At 39.7% G+C, this 25,309-nt stretch overlaps 1 protein-coding gene across 7 annotated transcripts in view; it reads left to right on the plus strand.

Moving 5' to 3' along the window:
• LOC119647833 (neural-cadherin) overlaps positions 1-25,309 on the plus strand; it is a 1,165,868-nt gene that overhangs the window by 423,122 nt on the left and 717,437 nt on the right. For all 7 annotated transcript variants that reach the window (XM_038049090.1, XM_038049099.1, XM_038049114.1 and 4 more), the window contains 2 exons: positions 7,909-8,091; positions 19,335-19,524. In XM_038049090.1, the coding sequence (XP_037905018.1) occupies positions 7,909-8,091; positions 19,335-19,524 (373 nt within the window). The remainder of the gene's footprint in view (positions 1-7,908; positions 8,092-19,334; positions 19,525-25,309) is intronic.

The raw sequence follows: 25,309 nt of genomic DNA on the forward strand, positions 1-25,309 counted from the left end.
GATCGTGAGGAGTTTACCCTTTCCCTCCACCTTGCTTCTGAAGACTCTCCATAGTCGAGTATGGAGATCTTCGTTCTGAGCAATTAGGAGTCTCATAGGGTCTTCTGTTACTATTGCCGCGGCCTTTGGGAGAAAAACTGTCACCATGTGGGCTCCTGGTATATCATCTCCAGCACATATTGACAGTTCCACCCCTTCCCAGCCTGGCAATCTAGGAATTATGGTTCTAACCCATTCTGCGGTACCTTCCGTCGCGCAGTCCACCAGTATAAGGCCTGGTCGAAAGCGTATCCCGGTGAACACCAGTTTCGACGTCCAACCCTTGATCATCTGCTTGACGACAAGTTCTTCAATGATTTCCTGTTCCTCCCGAGTGAGTATTTGCTCGGGAAACCTTTTTGGCAGTATGGCCAGTAGAATGCCCTTGACCGCACTAGCATAGCTAATGCCGGGCTTCCTGGGTCCTGCCTTCACTCCTGACCTGCCCGGGTTTTCTCCTCCCGTGGGTTCAGGTCTGGGTTTTTTTGGGAGCATTCCCTTCATGCGGGCTGAGACACATAGAGTGTGTATCGTTTAGAATGTATCTGCGGTCGTAAAGTCGTTGATCAGTGCCAATGATTGTTGAAATAGGACCGATAATGTCAATGTGAACATGTGCCCAAATATCTAATCTTGCTTTCTTGTGCGGAACTTGGGGTGTTTGCTAATTTGACTCTTCCAACATGTTTAGCCATATTGATAATGATATGTGGCCTGATCTCTTTATTTTTCATGTTGCAGTAGAACGAGAGACTACTGTCTAAACGGGGCTTCTATTTTTACAGCCATTTACAATATTAATGGTGTAAATGCATGATAAGGTTCCCTTCGTATTGATATCATTCTTAATCACGGTTGCAAAGGATGAAGTCAGTTTTTTAAGGTTTTGTGTGAAACAAAACCTTATTAGAATGGTGACGGTGTCTGTCTGTCCGTCTGTCCGTCTGTCTGTCTGTCTGTCTGTCTGTCTGTCTGTCTGTCTGTCTGTCTGTTTGTCTGTCACACCCGATTTATTCGGAAACGGCTAGACCGATTGTCACGAAAATTGGTGAGAGTATGTAATCTGGTGATCCCTTTACATGCAGTAAGTGGCGCCATCTTGCGTTAAGTTTAAGGGGGGGCTCTCCGTACATGTCAATGGAGGGTGCAAATTTTTTTTTCACAGAATGTAGCCAAGTAGGGTATCAAATGAAAGGTCTCAATTAGTACTTTTCGAATGTGGTTCAATATTTGATATTAGATGAAACATAGGGGAGTTAGGGTTGAAAATATGACCCACAAAAAGTGTAACAGGTCTCGTTCTCAGAACCTATCCAACCGAAAAATCTGGAAAAAATCACAGTGGTGCATCTCTACGAAATCTAGGCCTCAAAATATATCCGGTTCCGATACCTGCACAAATAAAGTTAATAATAGTATATTTCCACATTTTAGAAATTTACCCGGCACCCCCCCTTATGTTCATCCCAGAAATACAAAATTTGGCATGAGTGTAACGAAGAATATAATGCACAGTTTGGTCAAGTTTGAAGAAAATCCAACTATTATTAACAAAGTTATTGGGGGTGAAACTTTACAATTTTTTGTGAATTTCGTGCACTCTACAACCCGCATGACGTCATCATCACATATCAATTCGTCAATACCACAACGAAATGAATTTTTATGAATTGGGCCGCAGACAATTATTTTGTTTTAGTTTTTTAGTTATTTGTCAACCAGACATGTGTATATGTAGGTATATAATATATGCGTGCTAATGAACTTTGCGGCTAGTGCCTAATTCAGATAGATATAAGACGTAAATCGGAAATATGGGTACGATAAATTTAGATATGTGCATATATGTGTACAGCAGGTAATAAGCAGTTTGTTTAGGGTGAGCATGATATCTATGGCTCTAATATGTACGTGTGTCTCGTAGTTTGGAAAAATATGAAGGATTATGTTGGATTTGTAGCTATATACGGACAGAGAAATGTGCGTCTCTTACATAACACAAAACCTTTATACCCGAAGCGCGAGCTTCCGGTATTCCGACTTGTTTATTGGTAAGGTGAAGCGTTATCCGATTTCATGCGGATTCTCTTACTCACTCTGTCTTCATCAACAGCCGCAGGTTGTGTTGTACATTTCGTGAACTTCCTTTTTTGACCGCCAATGTAAAGGGGGAGCCGAAGAAATTGAAACTGCCTAGCCCCCGTAGAGTCGCAAAGTCCACCACCATCTTTTCTTCATAACAACGTAACAATTGTTACTCTTGTTAAATAACTGGAGCTTTTAAGTGGTTTATCTTGGGCATATTCGTCGGATCGTTGACACAACAGCACCCGGGTTAACCAGTAACCTAAGTTCCACCTTTTTTTCTTAAGAGAGGAGTCAAAAACTGGAATATTCTTTGAAGAGGGTAGGTATTTTTGGATTTGACTAGCCGTAGGCCGATCTTGTCATCCTGATTAATGATGATGAAATCCTGATCTTTCGATGATAAAACGTTCGATGCTCGACGGCGAAAGGATTACTAACGATACCCCGAGTTCTTCTGCTTGAGCAGCGGAAGTGAAATCATTCACTTCATTCCCCCTAAGAATGCTACCATATACTTTCAGTCAACTATGCCACCAATTTCAATTTCCTGGCTTCGCCACCAAGTTGGGGTAGGTGATGGAGGTGAATCTACGGAACTTGACAACATAGGTTATATTCAATCAAGCTAATTCGGCGTATCCAAATTGATATTTTGTAGCGTGGATTTTCGATTCCTTGCGAAAGAGAAAGGAAGGCGAAGGATATCCGATTTGTTTCTTTTTTAATGTAGTTTCCTTTCGTTATTGGTGCTTTGCAGTGTCGAGAAAAAGTTCCCCCTGTAATTTTACTACTTATAACGTTTATCTATTTATGGGAGGGAAAACTTTAGATTTTTTAAATAATTTTCGACTTTTCTGTCCGTGGCTTAAAAAAATAAAACAGGTTAGCACACCCGGAAAGATGTCACTCTAATCTAGATCTTTATTAAGGAACTTGAAGGACACTTTTAGGGAGCGGTACCATCGATCATGCAATCCATTTGAAGGAGGCTTGTGCTTATTTGCCGGGGGACTCTGTATTTTGCAGGATGCATCTAAGATCATTGCGATCAATTCTACCTCTGGTCAGATAGCCAATCTTTCAATCATTGTTTAAACACAAATGATTATATAATAGAATCGACAATGGCAATCTAAATATGTTCAAAGCGTTTTTACGACAATTATGTGCTTATGTTGGAGTTTAGTGTGTCCAAACTCATTTTTTTATTATGGAAGGTCAAAATAATTTCCTTTGGATACATTTTTTCGTTGAACATTACTCGGGTATGAAAGACAATGGGTTTCCTTAACCTCAAGGAGGTGATTGGATGTATACCTTCGCTCTGGGTGTTACAGTAGGCCAAGCAGCACTGACTAGATGAAACTTCTGTCTAAAATCTCTTGCAGATTCTCTTCTTAGAAACGAGAAAAGTACAAAAGCTGTTTCTTCGGCAGTGAAAGAGATAAATATATCGATAATAGATATTCATGACAAGGTGTTCACCGTAAAGTTGTCCTTGTCTTCAGTGTGGTAAGTCTTGGTAGTAAAGCGGCCTAAAGCACGACGAGTTAGGGTAAATAGTGGGACGAAGTTTTCCCGAATTTGCTCCAGATTTTCGGTTAGCGCCTGCTGTTATCACCTACCCTCTGCCCTCGATAAGGTTACTTTAAAAACTAAACACTGTTGTAAATTGCCTGCGACCCTCTATGGAAAAATTTGTCAATGTTGAGCTGCTCGAGGACAGACCTCATTTCGATGTCTGAGGTGTCACTGTAAATGCGAAAATGACGTCTTTGGGCAGATAGTGAAAGCTGTGGCATTAGTCAGTTGCCATCGAGTTTTAGAGAAAGCTTGTTCGAACTCACAATTTCAAGAAATTGGACCCCTATCTTTTACCTTGATCAATAGTGGGTGTAAAGCGAACCACTCCTTAAATCTCTGAGTTGATTCACAAATTGATTTGTGGTACTTAAGGATTTCTTTTTTAATTCCTATTGAGGCCCAATATAAACAGTTGGCAACATTGATATGCTCCTCTCGTCGCTGATGCTACCTAAATATCGTCTATCGTGCCTATAAAACAGAACTGGAGTTCCCGGAGAGCGATAACAATGTATGGTTCAAAAGCCCACTCTGCTTTGCATAGAAGGAAAGTTAAAATTTCCAAAAGGAAATATGTGTTGATGACGGCGTTTTTTGTTTCCTCTTGGCTTGTAGGCTATAGTGAGACCTAAAACGGTTAGAACTTTGTAAACTTACAAGTTATAGATGAAATCATGTTTGCTTACAAACGGAGGCTTGCCCGAAGTGGTTGTATGATTGAGGATAATTTACAGAGGATCTCTTCAGGCCTGTGACTGCTGTAGGGCTGACTAATTCCTTGGGAGATTATTGGCTCAAATTCGCCATTGTGCTGTCGAAGCTTATTCGAAATTAGTCTGCACCCTTGAAAACACTTCGATCTGACATCTTGGATGCACTGGATCAGACTATGTTATCGATGTATTTACGATTGTGGCACTTTTATGTGAAACATGTAGTGAAAATGTGAAGCCGTGGTTGATATAAATTTTACATAAATTAAGGTTAATTATCCTTACAATAAAATGCTATTCTAATCTTCCTGCTGCGGGGGGATGAACTGTTTGTAACATATTTTCGAGCTTTCTCACAGTATTGGTAGTAATAGTAACAGCGGGGGGACTTCCCTTCCCCTTGTTGGGGTATGGATGGACACCGTTTGGTTACAGTTACTCAAGAGATACAGTGAGCAAAACTAGAATTCGGACACCATCGGTGGAAATATACAAGAAAGAGGATAACTTAAATAGTTGCAATAATGAAAAATTCAAAAAAATTAGTAGTTAATACTTCGTAACAATGAGCATTCACTCTACGTGGCATGGTCTCGACCAAACGCTAGACATATTCGGCTGGAATTTTTTTCTATTATTTAATTAGACGTTCTATCGAGGGATTTTTATTCAAAATGGGAACTTCGTGAAGCCTATTGTCTACATAATCTCGCAGGTTCTCAATAATATTGCAGTTTGGGTAGTTCGGTCAGATTTCGAGTAGAATCATACAATTAAAAACTACTACACGCGTATTTTTCACGCTTTATGTTTTGGGTTATTGTCCGGGCATATCTTGAATGTTTGACAAGCACTTAATTTCTCTGCGCTTGAATACATATTTTTTTTTTTAAATACTGCTGTGCATATTCGCATTCATATTCTTCACATTCCTTATGCCATTCGCTGTGTAATAGCCTTACACTAGAGAACTTCCATCTCTGTAAAATTGACGTATTACACGGAATAAAACTTATGTTAATGAAGATTGCAAGTTTTGGGGTGATGTACTCTCTCCCGGAGAGTCTAAATTGAATGCGATGGAAAAGTAAAAGCCCAGAGACAGCTTAACACAAAATTGGAGCCGAAAAATCTGAACAGTAAAAATGAAAAATCTGAAAAGTAAAACTGATGAGGGAAGTGTTATAGTGTAGGGCTGTTACCGAGCGTAATGGGCTTTCAACCTTCGCGATTCCTTCGGAGAACTCGGTAGGCTTTCTACCCGATGTGTCCTGCGAAGCATCCTGTCTTGAATTCTCCCTGGGCACGTGCACAGGCATGCTAGCAAATCTGCAATTGATGAGGCAATTGCGACGTGTGATTGCCTCCAAGGGTCGGTCATAAACTCCGATCGTAAGGAGTTTCCCTTTTCCTCCTTGCTTCCGAAAACTCTCCATAGCCTTGTGTGGAGATTCATGTTTTATGTGATGACGAGGCGTAGAAGCTTCCCCGTCTCAATCGCTGCGGCTTCGGAAATGTAACCATGTGTGGGTATAGTATATATGGTCGACAATTCCGTTTCTTTCCATCATGACATAAAACTGTAATCCTAAGCCAGTCCATCGTGTCCTACGTATCGCAGTTTAAAACCAGGTTGAGAGGTTATAGCGGTGAAGACGAGCTTTGTATTCCATCCTTCACACATTTTCATGACGATGGGGTCTTCTATTATTTCCAGCTTCTCACGAATATTTTCTCCGGAAATACTTTCGGCAGTATGGCCAGTCGAATACTCTTTACCGTATTATTAAGGGTTATTTTCCTGGCTTCTTATTTCACTCTTGACCTCCTCGAGATATACACTTTCCTAAGGTTTGGATTTGTTTAGCGTCTGCGTCGCTGAACCCTGTCTTCTTCTTGATGTCGCTCGTCTCTACTTTTTGAACAAGGAGATTTGTTGGTTGCGGTCTGCATAGTAGAGCAATATTGACCTTGGCTCCACTGCATGACTTCCCAGCTATCTTGTTACAGATATGTGCCTCCGTCTGATGGACCAGTTTGTCTGTGGTACGGGGTCCCGCTTGTTTGTTGTTTGATTTTTAAGCTATTATTGAAAGGAAAATCTTATCAAAATTGGTTCAACCTCTGTTCGCCTCTCTCTCTCTGCCTGTCACACGCACTTTTCTCAGAAAGGTTCACATCCATTGACACGAAAATTGTGAACTCCCACATATACAGTGAATTGCTCTACGTTAAATCTAAGGGTGTTACTCATGCACGTAACAGGTGGAGTGTCAAATGAAAGGTGTGTCAAATATTAGTTTCGACATTGGTTGTAAAGGGGACAAGTGGGGGTTCCGAAATTGGTCAGTTATTTTAAGGACCTATTCGGAGAAACTACCCAACCGGAAAATCTGAAAAAAAACTTGTAGTAGTACATGTCTATGTTATCTAGATCTGAAAATATCATTCGTTACAATATCCCACCATGGCTATATTCGGTGAAAAAAAATGTTCACCTATATTTTGCATGTAACGGTGTAATTCACCGTGTGCGTGGGGTTGACAGCTCCAACCTTTCTGGCAAATTTCATATCAATGAGTCCAATTGTTTCTGAAAAAAGTGCGTGTTGCAGGCAGACAATGATTTTAATAAGGTCTCGTTTTCAACAAAACCTTAAAAATGGTGGATTATAACATTTAGGAGCAGGTTTGAAAGTTAAGCTTTTTCCAAGAAGTTGCTAGCTGGATTGAAAAAATTATTTCAAATTTCTGACGTCTCTATGAACATAAAATATGGTATACTGCTCCATTATCGCCTCTTGGAAGTTGCACCATTTGCAAGCTTTGGTAATAAAAGTAATATTTATTTCAATGAAGACACGTCTAATTCCAATGATTGAGCGATGACTGACATGTTATTGTGGCCGAATAAATTATTCTCTCTGTGAATTTATTATCTCGAACAACAATTCTCACAGCTTGGGCAATAGAGGATGATTCGTTTCTTGAATTTGGAGCGAAATTTGCTCAATTAAATACGACTTACGTTAATACATTATAATTGCAGTCTGTAACATATTGAATATCGAAGGGAAATACTAGAATTTTCAGTTGGATATGCCAGACATGTTAAAGCCAGCAGATTTTCTCAGAAAGGTCTCCTATCTCAAAAGTGAATTGCCTCAATCCGAACTACGTTATTTTTTGTTGATAAAATTTGTACGGTGAATGTTGTTTATGTACTTCGAATATTGAACGCCTTAGTTCGATCAGTATATGTATGTGGATTGACTTCTCGCATAGTCAACAGAAACCAGTTCTGCGAACTACTTGTCGTTTGATGTTTCTGTACTTTATCGTGCGACATCTGATACTAACGCACCGCTCAACGAAAAGAAACTGATTCCTCCAAAACCACATCAGTAGAGAATAATGTCTTTACCTATCATTGTCATTTGAATTATAAATTAAACTAATTCTCGTTTCTCGTCTAATCTTACAGAACAATGGCGCCCAGCAGCTAGCATCCGAAGCTACAGTCTATATAATGCTTGAAGACGTTAACGATGAAATACCATTATTTACAGAACGTGAACAGGAAACGGTGTTGGAGGGCGAACCGATTGGTACAAAAGTTACACAAGTCAACGCTATCGACAAGGATGGAACATTTCCAAATAATCAGGTAAGTGGGTAGCTCCTGCATCCTTGTACCTGTTACCAATCTAAACAGACGTGTGTGCATATATATGAGCGCATTCGACAATATTGGCTCTGATTGCAATTACTGGCGAACTCTGCTGCAAGAAGGATTTGTAGATTCTATTGGGAGTTATAACCCGACAAATAGAGCTCGTGAGTTCATTATTGCCTCGAGGAAACCATATTGGCTACCTATCGGGAATGCTTTTCACAATAAACATGATTATAATTGACGCTACTAAATTGTAACTGGAAACATAAATGAATGCCTGAAGCAATGCGAAATGCTACTGATTTTCCCAAGTAACTTTTCATATGGATTGTTTGCATTATCCAGGACTTAACCACTACCTTTCATCTACATTTAATCTTCATCACTAATCCAAATTCCGCATATTCCCAATCGCGCCACGAACTTTTCTTCCCTTTTTAAGTCCTCTGTATAAGATGGAAAACTTTTCACGTTTGAAAATTCCATTTTCCATAAGGCACAAAGACTATTCTTCCCCTCAGTCAAATCTCTCTTAAAAGATTGATTTCCCTGATATCGGAACTATGAAAATTTTCGACTTTTACATCCTTTTGATGGATATGGTAATTTCGATAAAAATGATTTATAGGGAAATAGCATGAACCTGTACGTAATGGTACGTAGGGAGTGTGCTCGCATGCTTGCTATTGATTTATAATCTTTCAATCTTTACTATATTTGATTCGAGCAGAGCTTTCAGATTGAAGGAATTCGATTTGTAATCATAAGAGTGCACCCATTGATTTTCCAGTCTCTACAGAGCCTCTATCATTGCTTCTGATGTTCTTGCATGCACTGAAACATGTTCGCACTTCCTAATGGAAATTGTGATTGAAATCCTGTGCATAATAATCTGTCGATCCATGCAGACACATCGAAACGCTTTTCATGCTGTTTAGAAGTAGATTTTCAACTTATTTCCATGTACTTTTGCATCTTTGCTTCATCCTACACATCTTAAATCCATCAACAAATTGGACTTTAATCTAATTCCAACCAGATTTCGGAGAAAATGGTTAAAATTAATAAACATGGCGGTAGAGCAGTTAGAGTTCGCTTGGGGGCAAAGAACGGATCCTGGATAATGAATAATCCTATTCCTATTTTTGCGATTATAATTTATTAGCTATAACTGGATGATTGTGGGGTTTCATTTTCATAAAATTGTTTTATTGTTTTCCTTCATTTATAATCCGCACTGTTGTGGGGCAATATAAATTGGTGCTTAAGGACGACCTTTGCGAACAAAGAGCTTTACGACCTCTCGGAGCCATTATAAATTAGAAGTTGATTCTTTGTATTCGTGGTTTCCTATTTGTATTCAAAGACGTTCATTTAAATTTGTAGGAATTAGTTGTCAGGATGATGAGATGTTATCATATTTATTCAAGTAACTTCTGGGCTGCTTTGAAGGAGTATACTTATCTCCAGGCCGCACTTGAGCAAGGAGTGGCTTTGGAGACAAATGGAGATCGTTTATCTGACAGGATGAATTTGAATATTATTTTGTCTTGTCACGACAGAAATATTACAAGAGTTACAAAATTAAAGTAGCTGCACTACTAATTTTCATAAACATCAATAACTTTTCATCTCCACTCAAAAATGATTAAATCTTTTATCTCCGAGGAGAGTTCCCGCCCAACGATTATCACACCATAAGATTTCACTTTCCACAAGTCGCACTGTGGCAGTTGTTGTGGCCCTCTGCTCCCTGACCACAACTTCCATTAGTGTGGGTTGTACTGTTGAATCCATTCCATAGCATTTTCTTTACCAATTTCATTTCAACTGTTCCCGCTAACCAACCACCGTCAACAAACCATTCGTATTATTCGTACACGGGATTCAGCTCGCCAGATAAAATCGACCACTGTTTTAACCTTCAGCAAAGGGGTAACTTCAGAAGTGAGGCAGCATTGTGGAAATTCCTATTTATTCTGGGAGGTGTTTAAATTGTTTTCCTCTGTCCCCTATTTTCGTGTATTCATCCTGGTCCTGGACTGCGTGGTGATCTGATCCCTTTGTTCGCGCGAGTCTTCTCTTGGCGATGTCTTTCTATCCGCAATGTGTACACAGTGAGGAAAAACTACAAACTTGTTCACTAAACAAACGGATGAATCCCAGTACCGAATTGCAGCACTGCGATATGTTGTTAGTGCTGGTGTTTTCCCTCATCCTAGGGGTGCACTAGTGTGGCTAGTGTAAGGCGTTACGTCCTATACGTGGAGTTGCATAAGGAGATTGGTGTAACTAGATATTTTTGTTTTGCTGCAATCCGGTAAGCTTCTGGGCGAATTAGTGCAAGCAGGAAATTGCAACTCATCAAAGCGTCTAGCAAGGAGCCGACTGGTAATGATGTATACTTTATAGCATTGGCTGCAGCCTAGACGATGACCTGCATTGCACCGTGTTACAGAGGATGTACTGGTTGATGGTGAGAAGATAGCAACCAAAAACTTGAGAAACTTTTCAAGGAATGCTGAAATTAATTTTTGGGGATAGTTTCTGTTGTTTAATTAACAAATTAGAGGGAAGTTTTGGTCAACTGGAATTTAGTATAAACGTCTCCTGTAGACAGAAGACAATTATTTTTGAAAAAGCTTGCACTTTCTTGAACTGTTCTTTGGAGCTGCATATAAGGTGTTACTTTTTCATTGAGTTGAGCAAACATTTTCACTTCCTTTTTGGGAAGTAGCAAAGACTTCCTTTGATTATATAGTTATGAGTACATCTGACTTTAGAGAAGAGCGTAGCCCGCAAATTTTCCGGTCATCTCACGCATTCCGAAGGTGTTTTTTGCGGTGAATGCACATCTTAATGCACCGTTTATAAATCAGAAATTCTATTTATTCAACGATGGTTCGAGTTTTCTCATCCGCAGAAATCTAAACTAGAAACGACTTGGATAGAATTTCCCTTCGAAGATGTAATAGTGAAACACTTTTTAAAGCGCAACAAAAATGCCGCTCCAGAAACTCCGGACTCTTTCAGAAAGATCTTCGATTGCCGGTTGAAGTTCAAATTTCTCCATTCTACTGTGTGAATCCTGGCAATTTTACCCTGCTGAGTAAACTTCATAGTAGATGGCCAGATGCTAAAAGCTGGTCCTGGCCCCACGATTGTCAGCTTCCTCATTACCAGCAATGTTTGAGAGCCCCGACATCCACATCAGGAATACTTCATTCAGTCGGCGAGATTTTAGCAGGATCTGGTGACATCTTAACATCAGCTGGCTTCATGTGTTGTTGCTGTTTAGTGCTGTGGGCAATTCCTAACTGTTCCCACGAGGATGTGAATGTTTCTCAACTCTTGTATGTCAAGCATCCAACTTATTAAAATAGGATCGCTTCCATTGCTTCTTCCGGCGTCACAAATCACTGCGAATGAGGCATAATTGAAGGCGCCTTCGGTTGAGGAGCACCTTTGCCATGGTTTTTTAACCCTTCTTTGGCGTTTGAGTTCTCTTCGAAAGCTTCTCTTATGCTAGTTGCGATCATTTGGGTTGCTTGATACACCTCCCAGGATCGTAGCTTGGGGGCTTATTTCTCTTTTGTACGTCGCCCAATCTGTCTTGTGTGGCTTCCAAAATGAATTTGTTGTAGGTGGATCCATGCCGATAACGAAATCGTTGTGCCTGTGATCCTATAATGTAATATTCTTTGATAGTCTCCACTCTACGAGAAGATCTCCAATGTCCGCGGGTGCCACCGTGATATCTATTACCTTTCGCCTGACCACGTTGAAGGAAGTACTGAAGTTACTCAAATTAAGGCTCTTCATTTCGGATCGAGAGAAAGATCCTTTCGCCGTGATACTGGGAATTCCCCAGTATATATAGTGGGGCTATAACAACACATCCCGGTATTACCCCTATTACTTTCGATATATTGGATAGCCCCGATGAATGTTCCACTAAGACCGTTGTCTACGTGCTTGAGGAAGTAAGTAAAGCACCAAAGAATCTCCTTATCCCCCTGTTCACTTTTTACAGTCAGTTTAACGGTTGTAGCCTTGGTTGCAAGCGAAAGCTTGGTCGTCGGTGGCTCCGTGGCTGTTTGTTGCCTAAAGGCAGGTGCTTACCTGTCGGTAACACTTTATTCACAGCAGGTGGTGCCGACTGGAGCCTGGGGTTAGGAGCACTGACAGAAGGAGACTGTTTCGGCCTGTCCGTTAAGGGCTCGGTTCCCATTGGATTGGTTCGCAATTGAATAAGTGAAGAATCTGAGTCGAGGTTCAGGTTCTTCATCGATGAGCTCAGAATTGCCCCTTTAATTAGAGTTGTATCGTCATGATTGAAATTTAATTTTGGCTATTATGTTGTTTTATGTTTTAAGTTTGTCATAGTTGATTGCCTTGTCCTTTATTTTTTCGGGGAAAATAAGTCGATCTCAGCCCTTTTTTGCAGAGACAAGGCTAGTTGAAACTGAAGGTCATCTGGTATCCAGTGTTCGCCGTTCACGGCCACATCTTAACCCTGTCACCATTCAACCCTGTTGTCAGCTTAATAAAAATCTAGAAACAGTTTGCGAACAGCTTTTCTGCTACACTTGTTTGACTGACAATATTTGTTCCATTCATTTGCAATCAGAACGTGGTTACCACTGTCGACCATGTTGCTCCCAGAGCCGCCTGCCTGTCTGAAATATACTGGCTTGTAGTCTTCCGTGTTGCTCATTGATGTCTCCTTGCTAATATAAAATTTTTATGTTATGTTACTCATCGATTGGAATCCCCCTGAAAAGAATATGGATGTTCTTTTATTTATCCCTACACATTAGTATGATATTATATTATTAGCATAGCCCAGAATGGTGTCCTTTCACTTTTCCAAAAGAACTACTGCGATAGGCCGATTAGCCGTTCCAGAACGCCACCTTATGAACTGTTGTTACCTCCATTATTCTGCCTTTCATCATTTTGCCCATCCAAAAGGACAGGGAATTCTTGAGTTCCTTGTGGATAACGGCATTCTTCAGTGTGCAATCTATTGTCGACGGCACGGTCCTGAAATTATGTCGTTCTAAATAAGTTGATGATTAGGCACCGGAAGATCGCGGTTCGCTGGAAAATATAAATATACGTTTAAATGATGCAAGCTTTTGGTTATCCGGAAGAGGCACCCCTAATAATTTACATGCTTCCTTCAAGCAGATCTCGAATTTGTTCCCAATAGATACAGGGTCCTTGAAACTGTAATATTTAAATATTTTTAAATATTTTTTGGTCAAACATGCGGTTTAGAAGCTCCTCTGTCCCTGTCGAAGCACCATGATGTTCTTGGTATATTATCCGCTGCATATATCGGCAGTTTCACCCACTTCATACTACATAACTTAAGTGGGCAAAATACACTTCAAGGTCTTTTCGAAGCCTCTCCATTTTTCCATTTCTGCTCTACAAACAAAGCTTTCCCCGAAGGGTGCAAAATTTCCAATTAAACCAATAACAAGCAATATGATCACATAATTCGATAAATTCAGTTTCCCTTTGAACTGAAGAAAAGGGTTTTTAAATATCTAATTTAACTTTTGGTCCTATTTTCCTTTATTTACTGAAATCAAATTCCTTAGTAAAACAAACCATTCAAAAGTACTGTTGGTTTCTGGGAAAACTCTTATGATTCTACCATTTTCCAAAAAATAGCAAGAAAGAAGGTTTAAACAGAAACATTTCAATTGAAACATAATACTATTAGAATCATCATTCAAACGTTTGATCCTTTCTCCAGAAAGCAGTGCAGAAGTGTGAGGATTTCTTCGAGTATATGAAATCTCATAAATGTAACTTAGAATGAGTTCACCAGGGAAGACAAAACAAGAACTAAATTTGTGGAAAATGTATCTATAAATGTATTTCCATAAAGTATTGATTTCATGTACAAATTCTAAACGCATGGGATTCCTCCAGAAAGGAGCTTTGTGGCTTTGAAAGGAATTTTTGGATGTAGGTTGGTTTCTTTCATAATTCCATTTCTGCTATTTTAAATCAGGTTTTAGGGAAGACTCACCATAAATATTAAGTGGTAAAATTCTATGCTCTGCACTTGGCTATCTACAGATGAGTGGTGTTATTAAAACGGAGAATACGGTTTCATTTAATTTATTCTCACTCAATTCCGCAACACACTTAAACTAATATTGAAATTCACACGATTGGAGTGTCTAATTGATGAACTTAGGCAGCTCGAATGTAAAATACTTCAAGTAACCATGGAAGGGTTCGAGATTAAACTGTTCCAAGTTGAGGAGATACTTTGGAAACACCGAATTTGGGAATATATTATCAAGTCACTCGAAAACTTTACTCAACTCCGGTCATCAAAATTATGAGTTGTTGCGGATGACCAATATTCAGATTGGCTTTGTACTAAATAAAGCCCTTTTAGTATCAGACTATTTTTTTCGGAGGTGGAAATCTTCAAGAGGCGAAAATCTCCCCCAATGCCTTCCGCTTTCCTCGTGAAACCACTGCAAAGATTTATGTAACGCGGTGGACAGAGCTCTAGTCTTTCTCGCCCCTTCTGCTTCAGCCTACATTAAATCGGCCCCACCATGTCGTGATATAGTTCACGTCTTGTCTTGCGTTTCCCTGTATTTCTGACGCTATCGCCCTTCTCAATGTTGCTTTCATTGTTGTTACCACCTCCTCAACAATTCTTCCCTTTTAATCTGCCCGAGGAAGATATAGTTGCGCGTCATCTCATTGATTACCGTCACCGGTGACGTTCACCGTCATTGTAGCTAGCGTGTATGCACCATAATCTGGGACAGTTCTTAAGTCACAACATACTTCCAAAGCAATCCTCCTGTAAACCGCATTTAACTGGCGCTTCAAAGAGCTTTATAAAGTTTATCATTCTAACTACGAGGCATGATCAGAAAATAAGTGTGCTGGACTGCTCAAGGGCGTATGGATTGGTTTTCGACTGCCGTGTAGCCTCAATTATACCCTTCAAAATGAGATCAATTTGAGGTTAGTTCGTTGAAAATGGTTCACTTAGGATCATTTCTTGCGAAATATGTCTATCTGATTCCCAGCAAGTGTGGAGACGGCAATTCCAGACCTCTTTTGGTTGGGAGTTTTTGAACTAGTCCTTCTATTCCTTTAGCTTAGCGCCTTCAGATTGTGATGCCATATCTATGAATATTGGTCAAAAAAGATTTCCAATGAAAGAAAAAGTGAAGGGCGAAGGAGTGAAATGGTTCAAGGAAGGAAATTTCAAGCCCCCCCCCTAATTTCGGTAGAGATTTAGGTATATCGTGCATCCACCAGTATGAATGCTAAGCCATGCACTTGATATAGACTGGTACCGTTGTTGCTTGTTTCAACGGGGCTCTGATTGTGGTCACAAAATCAATCCGTGTCTTAAGAAGACCGTGGGATTAAGTCGCAAGACAGGTGCTCACGTTAAACCCTCAAGGACTTGACCATATACTACACACCGAACATTATGTCTTCTAGTTATTATGATGGGTCGCCCTGTGTGTATTATTTATAGTGCTTTCCCCATAATAGCAAAATTAACGGAAATAGGTGGGGGAGAAGGTGACTTATGAGCCCCTGTGTATTTTAAGTAGATGGGATCGTCCGAGCTTAACTGCTTGTCAGTTAGTGTTAGTGTTACGTGAAGTTTCGGAAATCGGTTTTTATCATAGCAGTGTGTGCTAGACTAAGTTTTTAATAGTAAAAATAGAAAAAATGCCTTATTTTACACCTTCCTGGCGCAGAAATTGACGACTAGCGGTTTCATCCAGGGCAGCGGTCACTAATCAGGCGCCGCATCACAACTAAACCGCGAGCAGCATGACCGAAGTAGTTACTGGGTGTTGTTTGCCCCTTATATACAATCATAACATGACATGGGTATCAATCATCTCTCTCTGAACGTGTATCTTTGTGGCAAATTTAGGTTCTAGCCCAGAACAGAGGGTCCGTGAGCAAGAAACAAAGAAGGAAAGTTTGTTTCCAATTGATCCGGTTCTCCATTAAGTGGATGGAACTGGAAGTGCCTCGGCCAGCTTAGGTCTAAATATACTAGGCGGTTTTTGTCGGGAATATAATTCATGTCGGGCAGAGATGAGGCAGTGTCTGATGAGTTTCCTCTGCTCTGGAAGAAATCGCAAGTCATTCATTTGATACAAATTTGGCATCTCGTCTAAAACAGACCAGAAAGAAAGCAAGAATTTTTGTTTCTGATTGGTCTGGCCTGCCATTAAGTGGATCGTGGACTCAGCACTCCCTCACGCGGAACTCTCAACCTTTTTGGGTTTACTTTTGAGAAGAATTTTGAACCATCTTGATTCACGTTCCATTTCCCTTTTAAGTCGTAGCTTAAATTGTAAATTTGATAAACTTTCTAACCCTTCTTTGTTACATCGTCTTAATTAAAAGTTTTTAAACCTCGAATTAGCCAATGAATGTCGCTCTACGTGTTGATAATGTCGGAAAGAATACTGGTACTGATCCTTATGATTGAGATTTCATCATTTTAAATGCAGAAAACTGCAAAGTCATGAGAGTTCGACTTTGCAGTTTTCTGCAACTTAAGGGGATAGTATTTGTTCACCTATAGTTTCGGACGTTTCTTCGTATTTCAACCTCGTGAATATTCAAACAAATCACTTTCGGGTAAATGGACAATGGAATTCTTGAACTTATAAGATTATTTTTCCGAAAGGGAAACCCGCTCTCGTCCGATGCTATTCCATGTTTATCCGTCACACATCTCAGAATTCCTCTCTTCTAAAAAATTGTCGTCAATCTTTCGCGCTCTAAATTTACCTTCACTCGAGATCTCAACAAAACTCACTCAAAAAAGTAACAGATAAAAGACGATTTGCCTCTTTTAATTTAGCTCTACTCTTCGTATGACTTGACGTCCAGAATTCAACTCCCACCAGTCAAATTTGTTCCAATATGAACTTTATCTCCGACAGAGCGTTTATTAAATATCAGCTAATAACCAACTCGAATACTTGACCTGACGATCAAAGTCTACCGCTACACCTTCCACTCGATTTGATCACTAAAACTCAATTTCCCGCTGCATTTGATAGTCCTCTGACACTGAGAAGCAAAGCGTTGGCGGTACTTTCTTCGAATACAAGCGCGAAATTTTCAGTGCATCCAAAACAAAAGCAATCCCAGGCGCAGCATGCGTCCAGCAAATGATCCGCTAGGCAAAAATACATTTGGTAACAAATCAGCATGGGCATATTTATGGCCGGTTGATGAAATGTATAGCGAAGACAAAGAAAGATGTTACTGATTATTTTAATTTTTGAAAATTTAATAATAATAATAATCGTTGGCGCAACAATCCATGTTGGATCAGGGCCTTGAAGTGTGTTAGAGCACTTCATTCAAGACCGTAACGGTACACTACAGTATATTGTAGGAGACAATGTGGTCAGCATTGCGCTCGCCCGAGATTATTACCCTGATTTGACTCAGGTACTCATTCACAGCTGAGTCGACTGATATCTGACGTCAAATCACGATACAAATTCCACTGCCACCAGTGAGATTCGAACCGTGACCTTCCGTACGACAGCCTTGCGCTTTAACCACTCAGCTATCCGGACAAAATTTATATAATTGAATAACGTTTGAAGAGATTTTAGGATTTCGTGAAATTTAAAGATGAGAGGGTTTTGTGATGAAAATTTCACAGAAAATAATTTATAAATGAACAAAATATTTTAATGTTTTTGTTTAATGGGATTTAGGAATTTGAAAAGAGGATAATAGAGACGTTGAAGGATGCTAAATAGTAGGAGAAGGAAATGTGCATATATGCAAAGTTAGCAAAGTTGACTTAATCGCCATAAATTTCATTTGTTTATTTTGGAACATAGTAATTTATTCCTTTGTAAAAAAACTACCAGATATAAGGCCCACTCTATAAAGAATTAGCTGACGCCATTTCGCATGTGTGGAATGCTTCCTTGCCTGCATTAACCATTAAATTTTGCATTTCAATTTTTTGTCATAAATCCTGAACTTGAAGAAACTGTGACCTTTTCGGGGAGTAGGAGGAAGAAATCGTGCTACGATTATAAATGAAGCGATAATTACAGCTCTTTTCAAGAACCACATAAGGTAGCGATCTGTGTTTATATATCCAAGAAGAGCTTTATCCATACCTGAACTCATCTCAAGCAAAACAGTCTCATTAATTGTAAAATGATTAAATTTCAAGCGGCAGCCTCTTGATTTATCCCTCCTTACTCAAAGGGCTGCTGGCACATTAGCTTTAAATCTACTTAATCCGACTTTCTGCTTTCTCTCGGTTTTTCCAATTCCCCAGCGCCTAAGAATGGGGTAGATGAAAAATAATCATGTCTTTATGTGATGCGGTATATTGACAATTTTAATTAACTTAATTAGATCAATGGAAATGCGTTCTTAGCTCTCACTTTCGTACATAAAAGTTAGCCTTAAAAACGTGCTTTATTCTGTTATATCAACAAAAATAAGTAATTTTCCGCATCATAAGCCATGCATAATAATTCGCATCTATTAATTCTAGGCAACCCTTCTCTGTTTTATTTGAGATACAGTAGAGGTTGGAAGAAAAATTCAGGAACATGATTCTCCGTACTAGGATCAGGGACCTTTGTGTATTTTTAAGCGTTGTAAGCTCAACTTTAATTACTGTTGCTAGGCTTTCTGCTTTAGATTTTGTTTAATTATCAAGGTGATTGAGAATTAGATTCAAATGACCCTGGACAGCTCTCAATAGTTAAAAACAATTGTTTGGAAACATTATTTCTCAGGGCTTCCACAAATTTAATGGCGCTAATGTTTCAAGCACACTTCCATTTGGTACTTACCTCCCGAAGGATGTAATATGCTTTCAGATGAATACTCGTGGCCATTACGCCTTGACGACGAATGGGAATGAGTGCCAAATTAATACAAGGCCGAAGTACGTTGACACACGAAATATGAGACACGAACCAAATGATAATTAACTATATCGTTGCTATGATTAGGAATGGCGGAAGAGTTCCAACCACCTCTCTCACAGCAGCCGCGAATCAGTCTCTGGCGAAAATTTATATTTTCCTCCTCGTGTCTCAGAGCATTGTAAGGCTATATATTAACGTAATAAAATTTCCCAGGACAATAAAAACCTGGATGTTGTGCTGATACACTGCTGATGGTTAATTTTTTGTATGCTCTTCCAGGTCTACTATTACATCGTTGAGTCACCCCGTAATGAAGGCAAAGAATTCTTCGAAATCAATCTGCAAAGCGGTGAAATCTTCACGAAGGTGGTATTTGATCGGGAGAAGCAGGGAGCATATGCACTCGAGGTTGAAGCCAGGGATGGAGCACCGTCAGCACGGCCGAATAGTAATGGACAACCAAATTCAGGTAAGTGAACTATTTTATTCGAAAAAAAAACGCTTTTAATTAACTAGAATCATCAGTTTCTATCTGCTTCCATCCATCCTGTTCGAAGAACCATGCAAGGCAAGGCAAATGTCTTTTTAAGAAAAAAATAAGTCGTCATAATAAACAGATTTTCTGTACAGTTTCCTAGCTTATCAACAAAAGCCTGATTACACACCACTTCTTTGCGCTGATACCAGCCTTCGTGTCATTTTGAATTCACATTGTTTTTGTAGTTCCACACGAAAGTTCAAAATAAAAAGTTCTCACCATTCATTTGCAACCAGGAGTGAATGCGAAATAAAAAAGTTGAAAAAAACTTAGTCAACGCGTCAATTTGAATTGCATATACGAGTAAAAAAATGTCGGGAGTACGATCCTGGCAAAAAGGGGCACATAAATTTGATTTATTCAGGGTGGATAATCTATTCTTTCATCGGTGCAGCTCTTTCTAGTGGACTGGCATTACTTCCGCCACTGCCACGGAGCATTATCACTAGAGTTCAACTTGCGCGAATTACATTTCGCCAGGAACAGATGCAAAAACCCGGCAAGGAAAAGGAAATGTCTTTCTCAAGTAGTTTCCACAATATCAATACTTTGTTGTTTTACAAGTGTTTCGTGGTGAAGAGTTTAAAGTATTGCTGGTATTGTCCCGAGAGCTTTACAGTTCTGCCCCAAACAATCTCCGTCTTCCATTTACGGCGAAATCTGCATAGAAGCCGAGTCATTTTGTGGTCCATAATTCAGTCTACGAAGAATCTGTGCCCGGAAAAACACACTGAAACAAATGTCCTTGATTGTGTTATCGCCTTCCTCCTCGCAACTTGCCTCCTAGATTTAAGCCTCATTGCATAATATGAAGATTTGTAATCATAGACGTTGCTCGTAATTTTCTTTTTTGGACACTATAAATCCTCGGGAAAGTAATCACATTATATTCCGTGGCGAAGAGCGCGCGTAGACGTTATGCTTTGCGAGTTACGAGTTTGTAGCTCTTCAATTATTTGAAAGGATACTTTTTGGCGGAACTGAAGGGCTAAGAAAAATTGCTTCCTAACTTTTTCGTCCCCACTGCTAGCTTAATATTGGCATCGATTCAAGGAGATAATTTAGATGGCAACGTTCTGTGAGATCCACCCTTTTTGTTGGCCATTATGGCAGGAAGTGATGGTCGTAGTTGTAAAATGAAAGGACTAAAATGAAAAGCTCAATTTATTCTAGCTTTTATTCGTAATAGATGCAGTTTTCTGTGGTTAGATTGTCAATTGAAAGGGAAAATTAAATTATGGATGTTAGAAATTTGGGACTTTTTGAATTGCACTCTAATGGCGTACCCAATTAGGAAATGTTTCAATTGAAAATCGGATTGTAACTCGCTATTCTGATGGCTTTGTGATATTTTTGAATGTCTACATATTTGATTCTAGTATTATGTTTACCGAGTCTTCTCGTTAGCAAAAATTCAACGATAATGCGTCATTAGGATTTCCGCCAAAAAACCCTCTTTAATCATTATGTTACACAAAGGATCATATGTTTGTTTTCCTCCTTTTATGATGCTGTAAGTACTTACCAAAGTTGCTAATATCGCTAGGTCAATGGTCGAGTAGAACAACCCTACCAAAACTTCAATCTCAAAAGCAATGGGACGTAAGGCTTTTGGACTTAGTTCATTATTGCATATAAATTTAAAATAAAAGTTGCTTTTCACAAGAGCCACGGGCAATAAACTTGAAATTCATTCGAAACGGTGATGACAATGATAATATCGGTATTAAGAGGAATTGCACTGCATCCTAAAAAAATAATATTATAATAATCGTTGGCGCGAGAATCCAATTGGATTAGGGTCTTGTTAGAGTGCTTCATTCAAGGTCGTAACGATATACTCAGAACGCAATATGAGATTTGGACCACAAATTGCCCCTTGAATGGTCCTTATTTTCTAGGCACTTCGGCCTACCATCATTCTCCCATTTGCATGGACCTGCTTTGCACAAGTTCAGGTGTATGTCCTTAGCTTCTCCAGGTGGTAATTTTTCCTAACACAAAAGTATTCATACTATAAAAGTCAGGCTCTTCTTGATGCGGTTTAAAAAATCCTGCTGACGTTTTGGTTCATATTTTCCAGTGGGCATTCTGGATTGTTATCGATTGCAAAAAAAGTGTCTGGTCCATATAGCGGCGTTACTACTGCTTTTCTGTTCAGGGAATACGCTACCTCATTCCCTTGTAAGCCAATATTGCCTGAAATCCAGAGAATTCAAACTCTGTTGTGCGGGCTACTGCGCTTATCCATCAGTTCAAAGTAAATTTTCCTTGGGCCAATGATACTGCGGCTGTTTTCTCTACTGCTAGGAACCTGTCTGTGTACCAGGGAATCAGTTAATGGTTTAAGCTTATTTTATTGCTCCGTTGTGTTTAAAACTTCTTGTCGAAATGGGACTTAATTGTCTTATCATCACTTGTTATCCGTAATTCCGGATGCCATCTATAATTAACCTTTTCTTTCGATTAAGATAGCGATTTGCCTTCACCAAGGACATTTTGACCTACATGTGTGAAGATGAAAAATTGTCAAACCTAGAAAGATCTCCAGGGATGCCGTTGAATATGTCCTCATTAGCCAGTGATGCACACATAAGTCAGTCTTTGAGGTTTGCGCTGTCGCCTGACTGTTGTGCCGAGTGTGGTTCTATCTACACAGATTACCGTCCCGTAGGTGACTCTACTATTGCAATATATATCCAAGGTAACATCTTTGGAGGAATCCCCATTTCTTTTCTGCTATGGACCTGTAAGTCATTGAAGCTTATAACCTGCTGGCACATGTTTCCAACGTGCGTCTTCCGGAGTAGTTTTTTGTCTAGAGTAAATCCCATGCTCCCAGAGATCTATTCTGGGCCACTTGTTATTTTTATTTTTTATTAACGACCCCACGGCCACGCCAAAATTATATGTGAAATTTCTATTCAGGACCTCCGAGAAAACTCCGAGCCTGAGAGTAATCCCCCCCCCCCCCTCCACTCCTTTCTATCGTTCTCTCGTCGTCGATTTGATTTTTACTGTACTACTGATTTGTGTATATAAGTAAAGTATCATTGCAAAAGCCGTGGAGCATTGATTATTCATAGATGGGGAGAACGAAAATTTGTCGATATACATAGAATCGTCGCGCATTTAGGCCTTGTGTTGAGCTCATTCTTTTCTGATTCTCGACTCTGGGTAATACCTCCCCCAGACAGGAGTCGTTACAGCAGAGTGGTTCGTGCAACTCTTGCAACAGGTATCATTCTTACTAAACATGGCCTTACCCCTCGCATTCTTGTCATGGACATAATCCTCCTCTCGCCTCTTGAAAGCATGGTCACCAGTCTCTGGCTTTCCATTATCGGTTTTGTGACGAACTCGGCATAATAGTCCGGATTTTGACAATGTTGTTATTTCTCCGATAGATAATAATGACCGTCTTTGCTTTTTTGTTTGGCAGATACGGTTTTTACGGTCATTTCCTTGCGAAATCAATCATGGAATCTCTACTTTCCCAATTAATATATTACAGCTAACTATCTGGTGACATTAAAATTTCGATTTTCTGATTTCATTAGTAGGTGCTCTGGGTGGGCAAACGCCGTCTCAGGATGGTATTGTCACTCAGATTGGGTATTCGTTGACATAGCTGCCACCTCTTGCTCTGTCATCATTCTTTTCAGCTCATTAATTCTTCCTAACACCACCGCAAATGCATCTTCTTTAGAAACTAAAATGAACCTTGAATCACTTTCTTGGTATTCAAAGTGAAAAAAGATAGACCTATCATCACTATGAATGTAGTTCTCAACCACTTGACGGATCATCGCCCTCGTCGAGGAGGAGCTGACTTATGCTCGGTCGATTATTGATCCTAAATCTCTCTATCGGGAGGTGGGGGTTGCTTTTCAACGTTAGACATTGTGTATCTAATAGGCATCGCCTTCTGATGTCTGTTGTTACTGGCGAGGAATCGGAAAATACATTTCCGCAGTTGACATAGTCTATCTTCGAAGAAACTGAGGACGAGTCAAATAGCTTCTAGATCTAATGCACAGACTCTGGTTGGTGTATTGTTCGCGTTAAGTCTAGAAACGACAGCGTCGTGAATGGAGTTCAGTGCATTTTTCGTTCTGTGTTCATAACGGAACCGAATTAATGATTGGCAATTATGTTTTTGTGATTCCCAGGTTGGAAAGTTGTAAGATAGGTCTGAATTGGTTAGGAGAAGGTGCCTTTCTTTTGGGTTGCAACGATTTTGGGAAAAGCTTATTATTCTATTATTGATTTTTTTCCATATTTGTGCAAAGTCGGTTTGAGGTTTCTGTACCATCTTTGCCTGACTTTCATGTATAACAAGGTCCTCGGCCTTCTTCACCTTTTTATTCTGAATGGAATAGTCTTTTTGACGTCGGTAGCCTAAATTATAGTTTCGTCCACTACTTTGTCTGACAAATTGCGGGTTATGATGAAACTTTCAGCTTAGACTTCAATGCTGACTTGAATTTTTTTCAGTCTGTTTGTATGAAGAATCTGGCAGTATTTAAACTCCCCTTTGCAGTTGAGAGGACGAGGAAAGTTGGAGTTCAACTGCAAAATGGTTACCTGGCGATGTTTTACAGGACTTGTACTCAAAAAATTGGTTTCGTCTGACAGCAGGAAATAATGGAGTATAGACTACTCGGTCTCGTCGGTGTGTATGGCAAAACCATCTCAATATTGGGGGTTCATTTTAGCATGGCTTTCCCATCTATATTGACTGCCTTGTCACCCCAGCGGAAATACCTCAATTCGCCACGGTTTTCTGTGGGGGTACTCTGTTTTTAACCAGATATCACCCAAGATTTCTAGGTCACGACTTAGTTGCTCAGTTTTAGAATTTCATTTGATATAGGCGAAGGCTACCATGATCCGTCTACCATTGGTAATTTTAACTATGGCCGCCGGAGCGGAAGAAGTTTGCAGTGTGGTAGCAGTGCCGAAATTATTATCATTCCGCATAATGTTATATCCGGTGATGTTAATGTTTTGCCTTGCTTTAGAGATGGATTATCTGTGGCATGTTGGGCTTGAGATCACGCACAATGAGTTGAATGATACAATGCTTAATCCGAAAGTGAAAGATAAGTTTAATTGCAGTGAATTGTCGCTGCTGCTTACTGGACGCTGAGCCAGAATAGCAACCAAATGTTGGAAAACATTGGTTGGTTGTTTAGGGTTGAGCAGCACTTGCACCGACGCGGAACGTCTATCGTGCGTCTCGAGCATTCCCCGCGCTCATTGCTCTTATCTTTCCTGGGCACAAAATCTGGAACCGTCTAAAGAGTTGCGCGTTGGTGCTTTTACCGGTATCCGCTAACTGCGTCTACAAAGGCGCCAGGCCAGAAATTATGGTTGATTTTATATAGTCTTGATGAATTTTCACTTTAAATTTCGATTTCTCCTGACATTTCACTTTGGTTTCCCATGTTATATAATATTTTGGTTGCTCACCTATCATAGTAATGTCGAGTACATTCTTGTTCTCAAGAAACGCAATTTGGTACTATGCATAGTAAAAAATCCCCTGTCAACTAACTACCTAGAAATTGCGTATGTAAAATTGAACACACACGCGAATTGCTTTCTTAAAAGAAAATTGCAATTCTCAGAGGAAATTAGGGAAACTTTCTAAGGTCCCGTCCAATTAAATGTTTCAGGAAAAGCCTAAACACAAACCTTTATAACAAGTGAG

The sequence above is a fragment of the Hermetia illucens genome, chromosome 1 (genome assembly GCF_905115235.1).
Source record: "Hermetia illucens chromosome 1, iHerIll2.2.curated.20191125, whole genome shotgun sequence".
NCBI lineage: Eukaryota > Metazoa > Arthropoda > Insecta > Diptera > Stratiomyidae > Hermetia > Hermetia illucens.